The sequence below is a fragment of the Tetrapisispora phaffii genome, chromosome 14 (assembly GCF_000236905.1).
Source record: "Tetrapisispora phaffii CBS 4417 chromosome 14, complete genome".
Taxonomy (NCBI): Eukaryota; Fungi; Ascomycota; class Saccharomycetes; order Saccharomycetales; family Saccharomycetaceae; genus Tetrapisispora; species Tetrapisispora phaffii.
This window is the reverse complement of record NC_016533.1, coordinates 280,516-294,913: the sequence shown is the minus strand read 5'-3', so window position 1 is coordinate 294,913 and position 14,398 is coordinate 280,516. Positions and strand designations below refer to the sequence as shown.

The 14,398-nt window shown below is 33.1% G+C and overlaps 7 protein-coding genes and 1 non-coding gene across 8 annotated transcripts; 3 read left to right on the top strand and 5 right to left on the bottom strand.

Moving 5' to 3' along the window:
- Positions 1-127: 127 nt before the first annotated feature.
- On the top strand, positions 128-1,225 carry TPHA0N01350 (KilA-N domain-containing protein; the record flags this gene model as incomplete). The annotated part of the gene is made up of 1 exon (XM_003688302.1): positions 128-1,225. One exon carries the CDS (start codon positions 128-130, stop codon positions 1,223-1,225), a length of 1,098 nt encoding a protein of 365 aa, XP_003688350.1.
- Positions 1,226-1,996: 771 nt separating this feature from the next.
- Positions 1,997-2,995, top strand: SPC42 (Spc42p; the record flags this gene model as incomplete). Its single annotated transcript, XM_003688301.1, has 1 exon — positions 1,997-2,995. One exon carries the CDS (start codon positions 1,997-1,999, stop codon positions 2,993-2,995), a length of 999 nt encoding a protein of 332 aa, XP_003688349.1.
- Positions 2,996-3,155: 160 nt separating this feature from the next.
- Positions 3,156-4,658, bottom strand: BUD22 (Bud22p; the record flags this gene model as incomplete). The annotated part of the gene is made up of 1 exon (XM_003688300.1): positions 3,156-4,658. One exon carries the CDS (start codon positions 4,656-4,658, stop codon positions 3,156-3,158), a length of 1,503 nt encoding a protein of 500 aa, XP_003688348.1.
- Positions 4,659-5,249: 591 nt separating this feature from the next.
- Positions 5,250-9,026, bottom strand: CLU1 (translation initiation factor 3 subunit CLU1; the record flags this gene model as incomplete). Its single annotated transcript, XM_003688299.1, has 1 exon — positions 5,250-9,026. The coding sequence occupies one exon, from the start codon at positions 9,024-9,026 to the stop codon at positions 5,250-5,252; it is 3,777 nt and encodes a 1,258-aa protein (XP_003688347.1).
- Positions 9,027-9,659: 633 nt separating this feature from the next.
- Positions 9,660-9,731, bottom strand: TPHA0Ntrna11E. The gene has a single exon. It is a non-coding gene; the product is annotated as a tRNA-Glu (tRNA).
- Positions 9,732-10,726: 995 nt separating this feature from the next.
- On the bottom strand, positions 10,727-11,824 carry OPI1 (transcriptional regulator OPI1; the record flags this gene model as incomplete). The annotated part of the gene is made up of 1 exon (XM_003688298.1): positions 10,727-11,824. The coding sequence occupies one exon, from the start codon at positions 11,822-11,824 to the stop codon at positions 10,727-10,729; it is 1,098 nt and encodes a 365-aa protein (XP_003688346.1).
- Positions 11,825-12,441: 617 nt separating this feature from the next.
- On the bottom strand, positions 12,442-13,239 carry NFU1 (Nfu1p; the record flags this gene model as incomplete). The annotated part of the gene is made up of 1 exon (XM_003688297.1): positions 12,442-13,239. One exon carries the CDS (start codon positions 13,237-13,239, stop codon positions 12,442-12,444), a length of 798 nt encoding a protein of 265 aa, XP_003688345.1.
- Positions 13,240-13,585: 346 nt separating this feature from the next.
- DOC1 (anaphase promoting complex subunit DOC1) lies at positions 13,586-14,386 on the top strand (the record flags this gene model as incomplete). Its single annotated transcript, XM_003688296.1, has 1 exon — positions 13,586-14,386. The coding sequence occupies one exon, from the start codon at positions 13,586-13,588 to the stop codon at positions 14,384-14,386; it is 801 nt and encodes a 266-aa protein (XP_003688344.1).
- Positions 14,387-14,398: the final 12 nt, after the last annotated feature.

Sequence of the window (14,398 nt, the reverse complement as noted above, 5' to 3'; positions counted from 1 at the left end):
CATTTCTCTCTCTTACCTTTCAATATCCTGTTATTATTCATATATTATAATGATATATCATATTAAGTAAGCTTGATTACAAAAAACAAACAAAACGGAAAAACACACACGATAAAAAGACATATAAATGACAAATTCTCCAAATATCAATTTCACTTCTAACTTAAACAGCCCATTCATAAAATCTAACGATATTGATTCTCTATTAATCACCAGGTCTGCAATCCCAACCGTAACTTCCGCCCGAATGGACCCTTCAAGAGCTTTACCACTGCCAATACCTACGCAAATATATTCTCCATACAATGATACTCCATACCAGCCAAGTTCAGATTTATTACCCTTACAGCACAATAATTTCAATTTCCAGAGTACACCAAATCAGCACAATTATATATACAATAATACTTATAATTATCAAGGAATGAATTCTTTATTTCAAAAAGCAAAGAGTATATATGGTTATCAATACCCGGGATTCAAAGTTAACGAGGCTAAACAAAGTACAGATTCGAGATTATTTCCTCCACTGGCTGGCCAAAATAATTACTCTCCGACTAGATCTGCCTCGGTGCCTGCTGAATCTTTAAACGAGTCTGACGTTGATAAACCAAGCTCACCTGATACAGGCAGTGCTTCACCAATCGTGAATTCAGAGGAACCAACTTTATCTATTGCAAGCAGTCTATCAAGCCAAACCAATTCTGTTAAACCTGAAATGTTATCAACCAAACCAATGGTAATCACGACAAATTGGAAGGATGAAAATACCATCTGTTATCAAGTAGAGGCAAACGGTATTTCTGTTGTTCGCAGAGCCGACAATGACATGATCAACGGAACCAAATTGTTGAACGTAACCAAAATGACAAGAGGTCGAAGGGATGGGATATTAAAAGCTGAAAAGACAAGAAAGGTCGTTAAGATGGGCACACTTAATTTGAAAGGTGTATGGATACCATTTGATAGGGCATATTGTATCGCTAGGAGAGAAAAAATTCTGGACAAATTATATCCTTTGTTTGTTAAAAATATCAAAGCTATCCTTGATAAAAATTCTACAAAATATTTCAAACATTATTACATATCGAAAAACATAAAAAATCCATCCTCTCAACTAATTGGTAAACAATCAAGACTCAAAAAATCACAAAGTAAAAAAAATGTTTCCAAATCAAATAGTTACAAAAGACATTCACTAAGCAAAAGAAAAATGAGTGTATAGTCCTGATAACCTAAGTCACTATACCTCTAAACACATAAGTCTTATATATTCAATTCACTAATTAAACTTTACAAAAGATGAATGCCATCGTTTTTCTTTATAGTTTTTTTTTCATTTATTTATTTATTTTTGATATTCCTCCATTTCCAAATAATTTATCAGTAATATAACATGCAGTTAAATACTTATCATACACTAACGCCATTTTTAAGATCACATTGTAATATTACTCTAAATACCATGTAAGACAACATGATTCTTATTACTCTAGAAGGTACAATCCAAAAAGTAGACTGTGTCATTTACAGGTGTCAGAGTTCTACTTTTTGTCCATTTCGTTTTCATTTTTTGTAACGCGTTCAGTTCGTTAAATATTAAGATTAACAAACAGAACGCGTTTGTTTCATAATAAACTTGTTTAGATAGTTTAATAATCAACTTTCTTTGTTTTGTATTATTTTTATTTCACTTTTGTGCAGGTTAATTATTATTAGGAAATATAGTTTTAACATTAAGTTCAATTCAATTATATTCATATACTTTCTATAAGTATTTTACTTTTTAGTAATTCTGGTATTGAAGAAGAACTTCTTTATTAACAGTTACAAAGTTAACCGATCGTCGATATACAGAGCATTGGCGAAGCAACATAAACATTTTTCTTTTAATAAAGACTAACCAGGTATCATATTCAGTGATATTTTAGAAAAATAATACAACGAGAATTAAACAGAACCCTTATACGTTCCAATAAAGTTTCGTACTTCGAGGATGAATATTTCACCTACTCCAAAGAGATACACATCATCATCTTCCAAATATAATTATGATGAGGATGATGATTTTAATATGAGGTATAATAATCGTAATATATTCAATAGACAACCAAGAAATAATGGTTATCAGGACTCAAGAGTCAGAGACCCTAATGTTCAAGGAGTTACCATATTACCTGAAGAATATCGAATGAATTCAAAGATGATAGGAGAGATTTTGCAAGAAGTAAAAGATTTAAAGAATAAATTAAACGCTAAAGATGAAGAATTAATTAGGTTAACTTCAATAACGCAGACATTGAGGAATAAAGTGACAAAATATAAGAATGAGAACGAACGTCTTCAAAAAGTACTTGATAGTTACAATTACAATAAACATAATCAACAAGAGCCTAAATATTTCAATAATCAAGAAAGTCCAAATATTTTGCATCATCAATACGAAAATATTGAAATCCCAAAGAGAAGATCTCCATTACAAAATGAATATAGAGAACCGGTAGCTCAAGAGAGCTATTCAGAGACATTAAATAGAATTTATGAATCACTTGAGAATTTGAAAAAAACTCAACCTGCATTACCAAGAGAATCACAACCTCAACCATCAAATACTAATAACTCTTCTTGGAGTTTTCAACCATCGGAAGAAGATATATTAGTTAAAGAAAGTGTAGAACTTAAAAATCTAGAGAAAGAAGTTGAGGCTGTTGAGAAAAGACTTTCTATTAGACATGAAAACGAAATAAGAAAAACATCGTTACAATTAAAACTAGCTGCTCTTAATGATAAGTTAGACATGTACTCAAATCCTCATCAATCATTCAGAGAACATGACACACAAACTCACCACAGTTCTTCTGTTCACGATATTTGTAAAGAGTGCAATAAGAATCATAGTATGCATAGTTTATCCACTGAAGATCTAAAGACTAAACTAAGTTCTGATCTGTCCGCAAACTCAATGCTACAGACACCAACCCCCATCAAACGGTAAATTTTTATATATTTTTTATATATTTTGATCAATGTAATAATATTATATTCCTTTAAAAGTTCCCAACTTATTTCAAAATTTTATTAATTTTTCCCACAAGAAATAATACACAAAATCTATCTAGAATTTATAAATTCATATATCATAATGATGCTAATAATCAATCAAAAGTAATTTTTTTACCTGAAAATGTTGCTTTCTTGAATTTTTCTTCTTGTTGTTTCTTTGCAATCCACGATGGATGCTCTTCTTTTGGAACTGATGGCTTCTCTTGACCAGCAGCTTTTCTTTCACCAACTGCCACCAAGTTTGCACCAGATGCTGAATCTTCTTGTGCTTTAAGTTCACGTTTAGCAACTCTTGCTTCGTATTCTGCTTGTCTCTTGGCTCTTTCTTCAATTTTCTGTTCTAAATCTCTTAGGACATGTTTTGCTTGCGAACCATACTTCTTTTCCCATATCTTTCTTCTAGCTCTTTGACCACGTCTATTCTTTTTTGGAGCTTCGTTTTTCTTTTGATCTCTGGCAATTTCATCTTCTTCAAAATCAGAATCACTATCACCACTATAGAAACCAGTCGTTAATTCAGGTAATTCCATCTTTTGCTTCTTTCTTGGATTTAATTCAATGTCATCATCTTCTTCACTTGGTTCCTCATCTGTGACTTGATTGTAATCAATAGTTGGGTTCAAACTAAACCCACCATCTGATGGATCTTCTTCGTCAGAAGCACCAATTGCATTTTTATATTGACTTAGTACATCGTCAATTTTATCAAAATCGACGTCATCGTTATTTTCTTCATCATTATCATCATCATTTGAATTATTATCAACGAAACTATAAAATACATCTTCATCTTCTCCACTTCCTTCAGAACTTTCGCTGTCACTTGAATCATTGTCTGCATTGGTTTTATTTTTAGCCTGTTCTTTTTTCGATTTATTATCTTTTTGATTATTTATAGATTGTTTATTACCTTTGTTAATGCTTAAAAAAACATCCATACCGTTAGAAAATAAAACTAGAGATTCTTTCACCTTGCTATTATTCATTAATGTACTAACAAGTTGATCTAATCCTTTTGTTTTCATTATAATTTCATTCCAAACGTAACTTGGGTTATGTTTATTTGATTTATCTTCAGAAATGATCCAAAATTCATGATTAAGAAACCATTGGTGATTCTCGCTATCCAAAAAAGATTTATTTGGTATGATTTTATTGACGGAAAGCTTAATCAATTTTGATTTAATTAGATAATTTACAAATTCTTCGTATCCGTAACTATCTTTCACCATACTTAATATAGGAGTTAAATCCTTTTTTTTATTTTTTTGATTCTTACTCTTAGAGCTTTTGGTATCTGGTTTAGTTTCTTCCAATTTCAATTGTTTAAGTAATGCAGCCTTCATATTTTTTTCACAATTGTACACTTTATTATTAAATATCTTAAGACGTAAGTCAGTCAAATTTTTTTCAACTTCATCTTTCTTTAATTCTTTCAAAAGTTTTGCAACTTTTTTAGCATTATTTTTACCAATAGAATTATATAACTTCTTTGTACCATTTAATCTAGGTTCGAATTGATCTAAAGTTCCATTTAAGTAATTATATTGATACTCCAAATTATCCAGTTTGAATATCAAATTGTCTTTCGGCATCTCTGTTATTATTTTTATTTTACTCACCACAGTATTCTCAGTTATTCTAGTTTAGTCTAACAGCCTTCAACAAACAGCAATAATATAACTATTTCTATACAATTGTATTATATGTCCGTTAAGATTTTGGAGATTCGTAATCAATTATCAATCAAGATCCGGTTACAATTTATACATTCTCAAATAAACCTTTGCAAATTAGATGAGATGAGATGAGATGAGCTCTAAAAATTTTTCAATTCTCTTACCGCATAGAATTTTTTACAGCGTTAAGAAATTTGAATGGGAACGTAGACACTTTATTTAAACTGTTATTCAGTATAATTAAAATCATCATGCATCGCTACATTGACTTTTGTATTAACTTTCTTGTTCCGATTATAGTTCACAATAATTTACTTAATGGATACATATATATAAATACTAAATTGTGTATTTACAAGAAATATCATTATAAAAATATAGATACAAATACAAATAGATCAGGTTAATGAATTTAACGACAAAGTTTGAATATCCTACGTTAGAAAAGGACCGTACCTTCATTATACGATTCTTCAATTATATCTTTCTGTACTATAGTTGCTTACTTTACTTTTTACCAGCTGTCTTCTTAGATTTACCTTTAGATTTCTTTGTTGAGGTTTCACCTTCAATGAAATCTAATAACTCATCAACTGATTTATTAGCTAACTCAGGGTTTTGGCCTTGATCTTTCTTACCACTTTTAGAAGATTTTTTTGGAGTACCGTTTACAGCAGCTTGTTCAGCAGATAACTTCTTCTTATTTCTGACTTCATTGAGCAAGTTTGTTAAACCACCAACCCATTGTCTTGATTGAGCTGTAATTTGATGGTTAGTACCTAATTCCTTGGAGAATATTCTTGGAGCCTTTGAAATATGTTCTAGCGCATTTTGGAAATCACTAATAGAAGCATATAAATTACTCAAACGTGACTCTAAAGTGGCATAAGCCAAAGTTTCGTTACCTTCTAAAGAAACCATCAAAGTTCTTAGAACTTTACAAATTTCGATAGTTAGCTTTGTATTCTCAATACCCAAAGCCATTTGTTCTAATTGACTGAATGCATCAATGGCTATTGGATGGTGAATAGCTTCTGTTAAACCAACTGATTCAGTTGTTTCAATTATTCTCTTAAATACTAGAGCAGCATTGTATGGGCATTCATTGGCAAATTCTAATAAAGCTAAATTGGATAAAGCTCTTAACATTTCAAAAGAATCAATACCACATACTCTTTCATAGATAGAACAGGCTTTACGACAGAAGACAACAGCTTCTGGAGTCAAACCTAATTTACTATAAATAGTAGACAAAGTCAAGTATTTTTCTGCAACTTGTGGATGTAAGACACTGTTGACGTCTTCCACAATAGCAATGGATTGTGCTAACAAAGTCAAAGCAGCGTTTTGATCTTCTTTCAATAATAAAGAACCTTCTGACCATCTCTCATTACTTAAGACGGATGAGTAATCTAACCCTTTGACAATTGGAATTAAAGCGAAATCAGATGTAGAAAATGTATTAAGGGGAGCCACTAATTTATTTCTAATCTTCTTGTCCTGAGATAATTTAAATTCTTCATATTGATCTTTATTAAAGAAATATTCTTTGTTTAACAATTGAATACCGACTTTAACTGCAATAGCTCTAATAACAACGTAAGGAGTATCGTTGAAGTTTTCAATAAAGTTCAAATCTAATTCATAACGGAAACGTAAGAACGCTTGTTCAGAAATTTCCTTTAATAAGGTTGAACGAGTAATAGTACTAAACTTGTAAGAAGAAACTGGATATACATCGAATAGATCTTCTGGTTGAGTATTCTCATTATACTCATTACCAAATAGTAAGTTTAAAACATAAGAAATGAATATTGGAACGACAACAATAGGTAATTCTCTGCTGTATTTTCTGATAACATGTTTGGCTGAACGAGAGAAGATTTCTAATTCGGCTATCTTAATTAACGGGATTAGTTCATCAGTGTTGATAACACTTGGTGTTTCATTAGTCGGCTTTCTAATCTCATCCTCATTTAATTGCGGTGTTTCAGTTAATTCTTTTGGAACTTCTTTACCTTCAGAGACGTATTTGTTAATCTTTTCTTGTCTTTCCATAATAATCTTTTCAATTTTCTTTAAGTATTCAGCTTCCCAATTTTCATAATCTTCATTACTGATTGCAATTTCCTCTAATCTTTTGGCATGTTCAGACTTTTGCTTTTTTAAGATACTTTTAGATAATTCAGCGATTTTACCTAAATAACGAACATTAATACCATTCTTATGTAAGGTATCCGTCAAATGTTCACCATTGTATGGAATACTAGTGTTACCATTACAATATTCGTTAACTACATTTGGAATAACTTCTTTACTCAAGTATTCAGACATTTCTAACACAGTTGGATCTTCAACTCCCTCCATCTGATAAGCATCAGGGTTGTAACTGAACATATTTTCTTCATATGCCTTTTTTAAATCAACCTTCTCTTTTTCAACCTTATTATTCCACCAGTTATCAACCAATTCGGCACGTAAGAGCGCTTGTCTATGTGGATAACGTTTAGATTCTTCAACATTGTCATAATGTTCCTTGATAAAATTGACATCAACTGGATTAGTGTTAGCCAAATCCAAAATATAGTTTCTTTTATCTGAACCTACAATACCCTTAGATTGAGAAGACAATGAAATTTCTGCATCATTGATTTTATGGGACTTTAAATGTAATATGTTTGAAATTTCAGTACGGACTATCTTATCAAATGTTTCATTTCCAATAACTTTACCTGATTCTTCATCGAAACCATATTTAACAACAACTTCGCTTTTCTTTTCCTTAACAATTTCTTCATTAGTGGTTGGATCTTTAGAAAATTCAGTGCCCATGTTTGATAACACACCTGGGACAGGAGCTTGAGCTAAAAGTCTTTTACCACCAAAATCAACAATGGTTGTTAAAACAAAAGAGACATCCTTCAAACGTAAGTTTTTTAATAATCTCAAGATATTTAAATCTTGGTTAGAAATCGCAATGGCAGCATCATAGCCACCTTTGTCACCAAATGGACCTGATTCTTCGTTGATGAAAGAATAGAAAATATTATCTTTTAGATAGATTGGGTAAGTAACTTCGTCTGGGTTCAATGGGATCATATCATCGTTAAAGATCGACATCGCACCTTTAGTAGCTGCCACAGTGAATTCATGAGATATTCTACTTAATAATTTTTCTGCTTGAATTGTATCTTGAATAGTAGAAGTTGGTAACTCTTGAACTGCTTGAAATTCATCATTAAAGTTTCTTTCTGATTCATAGTTGATAGAATCCATTTGTAAACGACTGAAGTCTGGCGAGTTAGTTGGTATATTTGGAATTAACCATGGTTTATTTAAGAAAGTAGTCAAGGGTCTAATATATTCGATAGATTGGTGTTTTTCTAACTTCTTTTCTAGAGATTCGACATGATTGATAAACAATTTAGAGTTGGAAGCTAATAAGTCAAATAAGTTGTAATAAACATGAGACTTGGCATTTTCATTATCGCCTAATTTAATTGATGGGTCAAATTTACTAGAATTAGATTTGTTAACATAGAAACCAGATGGAGTGGCGGTGATATGCATGGATTCACCTTCAATGGTAACAATTTGTAAATACAACAAATGTCCTTTTGATTTATAGAAAGCTGGAACTGGGTTGTAAGCTGATAAATTCAAAGAATTCACACATGGCGTCACAAGGCTATTTTCAGAAGAATAACTCTTAGCAAGAGTTGAATTTTTGGTGACTTCAAAAATTTCATTAACAACCTTTTCGAAGTTTTTCTTTTCTTCATCAGAAACGTACATAACATTTTTTCTTTCTTGTTCACCTTCTCTAATGACTTCTTCAACATCTTCTTTCTTCTCTGGAACTTCGTTGAATGGAATAGAAGAGAATTTTGAGCCTGTTGAGATAGAGTATTGTGAAATACCATCTTCAGTTTCGGAAGCAAAACCAATGAAATCACGTAAAGTTAACACATGCTTTAATGCTTCTCTTGTGTTATAAGGCTTGATTTCAATGGACAGGTTCAAGTTTGAGTTGTTAGCAACTAAATCTCTAATTGATTCTGAATTATTCAACACAGTAGAACCAGATTTTAAAACATAATTGGTGAAATATTTAGTAGTTGGTGCATATCCAAGAACATCCAAAACAGTTTGGATATTAGTGTCCTTAGAGAATTGAAAGGTCAATTCATCAAAATGCGGATTTTTCTTCTTATTAGCTTTCTTGTGATGACTAACTGGTACTTTTACAATGACCTTGACGGCACTATCATTAACGGCAGACATGACACCTGGTGTTCTGAGTTGATTGGAAACAAAATGAAAACATTACAGTAACAAATATATATATACATATATCTAAATGGATATATGTATATATGTATATCGTTACCTGGTACAGAGTTTAATTACAATTGACTAATGAGATTTCTCGTTGGGCAATATTGAATGAATAAAGAGAGTGAATAATAGTGAACAATACTGGACGAGATCTTACTGTCTGCTTAAACTCGGTCCTGAGCGTAAATTTCAAAGTTCCAGGCAGAAAAAGCGTCGGTTTCTCTGCCTGGAATGCCTGGTACCCGTTACTGTAGGCAGGAAAGCTTACAGAGCTAGAAGGACGGATGGGGTTGTGTGGTAGGCAGAAAACAGCCTGGTTTGTTGCCGTTGACAGACTGACTGTTCATGAGAGGGCACAACGAGTGGGGCGAATGGTGTATTTGATGTATGCTGAAGAACATGAAGAGTACATAATTATAAGAAATACTTGACTTTTCACAGGCCCCTGGCTGGGAAGCTGTGTTATTGTATGAGTTCAAGGGAGCTGTAATCAATGTAGGTTTTATCGAAAGTTGGGATTTGGCTAGTGTTTGTTGCAAAAAGTTTCCATTTGCTGGCTCTCAGACAAAAAAATAGTAACTCCGATACGGGGAGTCGAACCCCGGTCTCTACGGTGAAAGCGTAATGTGATAGCCGTTACACTATATCGGATGTGATATTACAAACTTATCAAACTGCTCTTGTGAACTGATTATCAGGATTTATGATAACCATTGTATTTTCTATCTTGCTGTTCATGAATCTTGTAAAGAAGTAAACTGAGTAGCAACATCAAATTTAATCACGTTGTTAATTATAGTGTCTCTAAAGTAGACCACTTTCCAGATGAGAGCCAGAAATTTGGTGGTATATCGCTTAAGCATTAAGTTATCACCAATATATATTTTGAGGACACTTTTAATCGATATCTGAAATACACTGTACTTAAATTAACCGCAGAAGCCTTTCCCGTATTATTCGAGTCTATGCAGTTATGTTACAAATCTGAAGCAATAGATGTTTGTAAGAATGCAACGTCATAAATCGTTCTGTAAACCTTTGATCTACTACATGTCCCAATAAAATAATATACTTGCTAAATTGGACTTGAAAAAGGATTGATATAAACTGTGTATATGGCCACCTCATATCCAATAGTTAAACAATCTTATTGATTGTGTTTCAAGAACACCAGATGGAGGGATCCCAATATATGATATAATAACATCAACTTTAACATATCAAACTATCACCGCATCTATCGAGCAACATGAATTAATTTTGTATTGAGAGGAAGCTGACATCCGTTTAGTCAATTCTCTTAGCAGCTTGTTATATTACATTAATTTTTTTATATGACTGTGTCATGAATGTCTCTAGCGACATCTATCGAATATAGTTTATTCGCTGAAACTATTCTAATAATTTTAATTTGTTGCTTATATTTATTTATTTGGTTTTGTAGATATGTTATATTTACTATTGAAATTAATTTAAACTACAATACGAATTTAGGTCTTCGCATATGCATTTGATAGTTGTATTATGTCAGATATGAAACCTCCATAAACACATTTTATGAAGCATGTGATATGAATCGTTACTTCCCCTTCGGTATGATTTTTTATATTACAATTGGTTCATTTAGATGCCCTTTGGGGCTATCTTTATTGGTTTTTCGTGTTCTCTTGCGCTGATTTCGCTGCGCCCATTAGTTTCTCTGCCTTTTCGTTCTGGTTTACTTCTTTTGCCTCTAGAAGTCTAAATTGCCTGTCTCTCTCTATTAACTTTGTTCTGACTTCTTCATTCCATATTTGCTTTTCCTTTACCCATTCTTCTGCTCTTCCCAACGACTCATCCAATGCATCAGAAACATTCTTTACCATATCTAAGGATTCTTTTGCTAGAATTAACACTTTAAAGTTCGTGCTCAAACAATTGTTACAACTCGGAGTATTTGTATCCTTAGGACCGTCTCTAGAACTTCCAGTATAGACGGGGGAACTTGGAACCGACGTCGCATTTGCTGTTTGACACCAGTTCGATGGAAGTGTTAACAAACATTCACGAATAGTGGAACGTGTTGGTTCCGGTACTGTACTACCAATGAATGTTGATACAATAGAATACACCCTTTTCACAGTACAAACAACGTCTTCTTTAATCAATTCAGATTGCTCTGGGGTTGGTTCTGGGGCATCGTAAAATTCTTCCTCTTCGTTATCTTCATGTTCATCCTTCTCCTCCTTAATTACATGAGTTGCATGTGCTAACTTATCGGGTTTTAAAACTGGAGTGTTATCGTTCACAATAGCAGAGATCGAAAGGACATTCTTGGCCTTCAGATTTCTTCCAAGAAGATGTCTACCCATCTCTGCTCTTTCTTGCTCTTTTTCTGCTTCCTCTTGTTCCTTTGTAACCACCTCTTGTAACGAAGTGATTTTATCAGTAAGTTGTCTATTAGCTAGTTTCAATAGATGAAGGCAAGCAATAATCTTCTTTTTCGATTCGATGGACATCGTCAACTTGTACTCCTTGATATTGTCCCTGCTCCTTGCAAGCACCTTCGTTATCTTCTGCTTCTTGATATCAAAATGACTACTATCCGTATCTTTAATCATCCCAAAGAGAGAACCTCCAGAACTTGAACTGGAAGTCCTCTTCCTAACAACCTTCTCCGTATTGCAGCCGTCCTTCTTCACCTCTTTCATTTGCTTAACCAGACTAGCATCTGAAACATCAGAACCTTGCGTATTAATAGACATCAAAAAAATCAGATATACCAGAGTCTCTTACTCGTATATCAGCTCTAACACACTCCTACCAAATGGTTGTCGTTGTTGTTGTATAGAGTTTCTTATTTGTGTTGCGTTTTCAAAAACAACTGCTACGAAACCTTGTCGTTACGTTCCAATGCAAACCTTTGAAAGAATGAAATTATGCAAGGAACCCATCCACTATATACACTCACAATAGATATACAGATATTTATATACATTATCCCTTCATTAATAATCATCCTATTAATTATTAATGACTATAATTTGATGTTCACTAAAATTTTCATACGATGGCTTATTAAAGAGACATTAAAAATATCACATGCCCATCTCATTGTTAAAGATCAATGAACTGATGGCAAGAAGCATATATGATTTGACGTCTATTTAGTTTAGGAATATATATAATAGATGGTTAGTTGCGATATATGAGTAATAGGATGTACTTGTGATGTATTATTTTCTGTTTCGAGAGTCTTGTTCAGGTTAAAAGGAGGAATCCGATGACTTTCAAGTTATTGTATCCAATTTGTGAAATAATTTTATATAAATAAATAGTCGTGTTTGGTAAACATAGATAGGCTTATGTACAAGTGTGGGGCTTAAGTGTTATGTGTTCGCATATTAGACTGTAATTTTTGTTCTAGTTTGTCGAATTCCTTCAATGCGATTTGTTCTTCTGGATCGAGGATTTGAACCACTTCTGTCACTTCCTCAACGTAATGTTTCATCATGGATTCAATACCATGTTTCAAGGTGTCCTCACTTGACGAACACGACTTACAGGCACCTTGCAACTTGACATATACTTTTCCTGTTTTGGGATCGAAGCCTCTGTATACAATGTCACCTCCATCATCCATGATGGCAGGTCTAATTCTTGTTTGTATTAGTTCATGTATCATTTCACTTATCTCTTGCTCATCTTCTGTCATTTCAAATTCAGGAAGTTTGATGTCATACCCAACATCCTTGTGCTTCTCACGTTCAGTTTGTTCTAATAACTTCAAGAACTCCTCATCCACAATATCTGACCCACTTGCAAAATGATTGGTCAATATTTCAGTAACCGATGGCGACACAGTTGCCCAATGTACTTGTTCATCTTTGTTAACAGTCAAGAAATCATCACCTATCATCAGGGACTCAACCCCAGGGCATTTCAGAAACAATTCCGTCAATGTTTTAGAATGTTTGATTAATTCATCATCTGTATTCTTGATCTCGACACTTGGAGACCCACGAGGTTGGAATAACTCACCCGTAGCAGTAACATATTTCAATGAATTCTCATTCGGTGTACTAACAGTCATAAGTTGCAACCATCTACGACTCATTCCAATTACTGGTACCTTTTTAACCGAACTCCCAACAATTTTCTTACTTAATAGTCTCAACATTTGTCTGAATGGCTCTCTCTCTCTCTCTTTCAACCTTTTTATTGATGTCCTTTCCTCTCTAATATAAAGGAACTAGACAAACCACTTTTAAATATCTTTGGACCTTTTTATACCTTTCCATTGCATTAAGATGACTAATTACAATAAACATCGTTTGCCATTCGAGAACCACAATTTCATTGCAATTTTTACAAAAACTTTAAGAGTTTTACAAATATAAGAAGGCTCTTAATTGGATATATCTACTTGATTATACAAACGATAGCTGGATTTATTCAAGTCAAATATCGAGATTTCAACAGTCTGTTATTGCGTATAGTATTTTATGAATTATTCTGGTTTAGAAATGATCAATGATAACAGAAGTTATTCGAATGGAATACCATCGCAAACGATTAATGAATCGTATTATGATAAACTATTGGAGGCTCTAGCCCCCGCATCATGGCTGGTACCTGTGAAGAGTCACAAGGAGAGTGTGTTGACTATCGATGATACAGTTGTCGATGAGAACACAAAGAGTCATTATATCAATGGGTTTCATGTCGATCCAGATTCGTTGAATTCTGTCAAGATTGATGTATTGGCATTAAGATACATGCAAGGGTTACAACTGTTGGATGCCACATGTGGTATGATAGATGTTAGCAAACTTGCGTATTGGAAACCTTCATCAATGAAAGCTGGGAATCCAATTTCAAATGTGATTGATGACAATTTCAATACCTTTTGGCAAAGTGATGGCTTACAACCGCACGAAGTGGAAGTGACTTTCAGCAGAATAATGAATGTCTCAATGATTGCTATATTCACATCGATGATTGCTGATGAATCGTACACACCAAGTAGAATAAAAATATACGCAGGCACTTCACCGTTGGATGCAGTCTTTTACAAAAAAATAGAGATCGTTAACATGAACGGATGGTTTGTTCTAACATTTGAAGATAATCGAGAGAATGATAAGCTATTGAAATGTGGATATATACGATTTAGTTTCCCTGTAAACCACGAGAACGGGAAAGATACACATATAAGAGGAATGCGCATATATGCACAATCAACACAAGAACCTTCAGCGACAAAAGATCTTAGATTAGAGATGTCCAACAATAAGAAACTATTCACTGAATTCTCTCTAAGATGACTCACACCATCT